At 41.7% G+C, this 4,504-nt stretch overlaps 1 protein-coding gene across 1 annotated transcript in view; it reads left to right on the top strand.

The window, feature by feature from the left end:
- Positions 1–4,081, top strand: part of LOC106525905 (leucine-rich repeat and fibronectin type III domain-containing protein 1-like protein) — a gene marked incomplete at both ends in the record, with an annotated part of 175,206 nt that extends 171,125 nt beyond the window's left edge. The window contains 2 exon segments of the mRNA XM_014020290.1: positions 868–1,132; positions 3,881–4,081. Of these exon segments, the coding sequence (XP_013875744.1) occupies positions 881–1,132; positions 3,881–4,081 (453 nt within the window).
- Between the last annotated feature and the right edge of the window lie 423 nt (positions 4,082–4,504).

Below are 4,504 nucleotides of genomic sequence, written 5' to 3'. Positions count from 1 at the left end.
CTTGTACCCGGGACCTCGTTCTTTCGGTCATGACCCAAAGCTCATGACCATAGATGAGGGTAATTTTACTATTTTATCCTAAATAAAAAATATGTCTAATCTAGTAATAAAACAATTTCAAATAACTGGAATGTAAGCGTGGTGAAGCCAAATAAATGTAATATCTGCCTGCCATACCATGAGCTTCTGAACTTATCAGCTGCTGCTCTGCTGCACTCAGAGCAGAAGATAGATTTATGACTGAACGAACGTCCACATCTTTTTATCATCTSTGTGGGGAACAATGCACAAAAACTTTTTTTCCTCCGAACACACAGGTGTGAAAAAACGACAGCTGTTGAAGCTTCGCTCTGCGTGACGTGCAGCAGGAGGGAGGAGGAAATGATCCCGCAACATGACGTAACGTTTCTACGGCAGGAGAGGGAAATGTTGAGGATTTATTCTCTCTATACGTCTTTTAAAATGCTACATATGTTTCTTTATTTATTTTCAGAATAATTCGAATAAATGGCCCTATGAAAAAAATAAAGAAATTGTTTACCTGCCCGGTCAGGCAGGCATCACAAACGGCGGTGTTTGAAAACAGGTCATTTCAAGACAAAAAATACATTTACTTATAGGAAAAATATGTCTGAGTGGTTTTTTTTGTGCTTGGACTGTTTTTCGAAGCAGTACAGACCCAAATGTTAGTAAAAAAAGTGAAAAAAGTGAATTTTGCATATAGGTCTCCTTTAAAAGAAGGCAGAACTTTGACACGTTGTTCCATCCTGAGCAGAATGGAAGCAGCAGAACCACTGGTTCMAACTGGAAGAACCTTCCTGCTGGATGTTTCTGACCTGACCGTATGTTTCTGTTTGTGTCTCGCAGCAGATGAACAGCCATGGACACCGTCTCCTCGTTGCTCTGTCCTCTCCTCGTCCTCCTGTCCTGCCTRCCCTCCTGCGTCTCCGACATGCTGTGTCCGAAGCGCTGCACCTGCCAGAACCTGCTGCCGTCCTACACGGTGCTGTGTGCCAAGACGGGCCTCCTCTTRGTCCCGCCCAACATCGACCGGCAGACGGCCGAGCTCCGGCTGATGGACAACTTCATCACCACGCTGAGGCACCGCGACTTRGCCAACATGTCCAGCCTGGTCAGTTCCCACGGACACCTTTGGGCTGGGTTTGAGCTGAACGTCCTGTCAGGCACTTTGACAAAGATTTAATCCACCTGTGGTTGACTTTGATTGGTCTCTGTGCTGCCTTTAATGGCTGCCTGTGGGCTCGTCAGCAGTTATAATCTTGTTGTGTAGTTCTGGGTTGCATCAAAACATTTTGCTCTCATGAGTCAGTCAGCATCATTAGTCATGAATGACTTAAGGCTGTGAGACGTTAAATTTTACTGAAAACACTGAAGACTCAGTTTGTCACTCCACATTACGTGGGGAATCAAGCCAGAGACCTAAGTCTTTAAAATCCTCTACATTTCGTAAAGTCGTTCCATCACCTGTTTGATAAAGACATAGAATTTGGTCCAGTGCAAATCAATATTATTCTTGTTCAGAGAAAGCTTATTCACAATAAAAAAACTCTTTTGAACTAGGTTAAAAGCAGATTGTAATGAATATTGAATTAAAAACAATATCTGAACTGGAACAATAGATTACAGTATCGTCTGCATATAAATGAATTTGGCAGTTAGAACACACTTGTGGAAGGTCGTTAATAAAAATAGAGAATAGCAAAGGACCTAGGGAGGAACCTTGCGGTACTCCTTTTTCAATTATCTTAAAATCAGACTGGCTGCCKTGGAAGAAGACACACTGATTTCTGGCATGAAGAAAAGAATTTAAAAAATAACAACAAATAGGTCGAGACACCAAGAATATTTGTCTGAGAGTTAATAATGATCAACCATTTTAAATGCCTTGGAAGAGACATTGGTTTGGTCACTTCGTACCCATTCTTCTGTAGGTACAACCTGCTATGGTTCTCAGTGTACCCACCTCCTTCTCCTAAAAGTATGACTGTGTCCAAAACACCAGGCCAGGTCCTCCAAAGGACCCAGCCTTCCTGGTGGGAGTGGTAGACCGCGAAGCCCGGAAAAAAGTGMCTGTGAATTTAGACGGTCTAGCCTCCCATCCTTCCCTCAGCGTACGTCCTGTCACCCAGCAAATGTGACGACGCTAAACAGAAGCAACGTAAGATTGAAATTAGAAAAATATCAGTATAGTAGAGTTATTGATATCACAAAACAATAAAATTAACTTAAAGGTAGCCCYCCGTAGGTGCATGAGACATTTAATTTTTATATGGCCATATGTTTATTTAAAACATATTCTTTTTTCTCGCTTCATCTGCCATTACTAACAATGCATTATGGGATATGGTGGGCCGGGAAGGATCCGTCAGACCAGTCCTTCAATTCGGGGCAAAGGAAGGACACATTTGTCGGCCGCATCGGAGGAGTCTTCAGATTTGGACAGCCTCTGTTGCGGCGCTGTGACGTAAGCGGCCGACAAATTCGACCATCGGAGGACCCCCGTTTTAGACACAGCCCCCGAGTATATTATWGTTTTATATTTTACATCTGCTTCAGGCCTCTGACTCTGGTTTTGTCTTATTTCTACTTTCATTTTGCTGCTATCAGCTAGCTTTTTGCTACTTGAGCGTTTTGTTACTTACAGCTCTCTATCTGACATCAGATCCCTGCAGGTTAGGTTTCTCTAAATGTCACTTTTTAATGCTTCAGTTTCAGTTAATGAGCTGCTGAACGTCTAAAACCAGTTAAAGAGGGGAAAATGAACTTAATGAGGAAAGTGTTACAGTCAGAGGTCACACCTACAGACATGAATGGCAGCATTTTCACAACTTAATAATTTGAACAAATTAATGTTCATTTGCAAGTTGTCAAAAGTATTTAGTGTTTCTTTGAACAAAATGGCCTCCTGCCTGAAAACAACAACTTCAGCGACGCTTCAAAGTTTGTTTTTATGTGACTGCTTGAACTTATTTTTCATGTTTTTTGTTTTTTAGTTTGGTAATAATAATTATCAGGTGATATTAACTACAAGTATCTGTCACCAAAAGTATTTTTAGGAAATCCAGCTTAATGCTAGGACTAAAAGCAAATGAAAAGGGAGAGATGAGACGTCACAGGTTGAACCTAATGATGTGAAACAATCTGAAGTGGCTTTTTAAAGTCATCAGAAACATATGCTGTTAAAAAAAACACTAAAATTACAGTCAGCATTATGGCTAAAGGAACATCTGCTCCTTAGTATCCACTTTAAAACCTCTGATATTATCCTAATTATTTCCATCGTGTTCATGAATGGAACCAGGAAGCTTCCCGGCACGCAGCTCAAAAAGAAAATGATGTTTAATCACCAAACACAGATACTGGAGCAGGTTTCCTCTGCGCCACCGTCCCAGCAGAGGAAAGCATGTTTGCTCACACACAGGGAGTCACTTAGTGGTGACAGATGTCTCTGCTGATGGCGGCGCCTCTTTAAACAAACGTGTGGGTGCTCATTGACCTTTTCTGGGCTGTTAATATGTTTTTGTGTACAGTGGAAGTATTTAGCTGCATACAGACGCCTCGCTGCAGAAACRTGTTTCCTAACAGGAAAAACAGGCAGATTTCACAACATTTTGTACCAAAACTCCTCAAACATTGTCTACATCCTCAAACGATTTTTTCTTCCTGGTTCTATGAGATGTCTAAGAAGCAGTTTGTTGGTTTTAATAATAGTTTTCTACACATTTCTATTGATTTGTCTGAAAATGTTTGTTTGAATTCAGGTGGATGGATCGATACATTCTTTGTTGCTCGCTCGTTAAAGCTGAATAAAGTTGTTCTGACTTGAGCTGCTGTGTTAATCTCATCTTTAATCTTCCAGATCCACCTGACGCTGAGCAGAAACACCATCAGTCAGATCAGACCCTTCACCTTCGCCGACCTCCAGGACCTCCACGCCCTCCACCTGGACGCCAACCGCCTCACCGTCCTGGACGACTCCCACTTCCAGGGTCTGGTGAACCTGAGGCACCTCATCCTGGCCAACAACCAGCTGCACAGCATCTCAGAGGGAGCCTTTCAGGTACGAACAGGGGCAGAGGTAGACTGTTTTAGGTGGGGGGGCCGTGGTAGTRATTTAGGGGGGCACCTACAAATAAAGAAAAGCACTCTGGATTTGAAKATTCAAAATGTTCACCACAGCTAAGAAGAAATATTGAGCTGAGATAATGCGTGGTCAAAGCAAAGAATGAAAAATAAACATGTTGTAAGCTAGCCACAACCTATTGTCCAACCATTTTTAGACAAAGTTTAAGATTAATGTAGAAGCAGGCGAAAACAATCTTTACCTAATTCTAAATATTAATCAAAAAATCAAGATGGCCACCACAGCTAACTTTAAAAAGCTTTAATTCAGCAATTTTAAGACTTTTTGGGCCTCATGCAAGAACATGTTCGTATTCTTCTCCTAAATGTCTCTTACTTTTGTTCGTACAAAGGGTTCGTA

This window comes from Austrofundulus limnaeus, unplaced genomic scaffold (assembly GCF_001266775.1).
Source record: "Austrofundulus limnaeus strain Quisiro unplaced genomic scaffold, Austrofundulus_limnaeus-1.0 Scaffold247, whole genome shotgun sequence".
NCBI lineage: Eukaryota > Metazoa > Chordata > Actinopteri > Cyprinodontiformes > Rivulidae > Austrofundulus > Austrofundulus limnaeus.
Note: the sequence above shows the minus strand (reverse complement) of the source record. Positions and strands in the feature narration are given on the sequence as shown.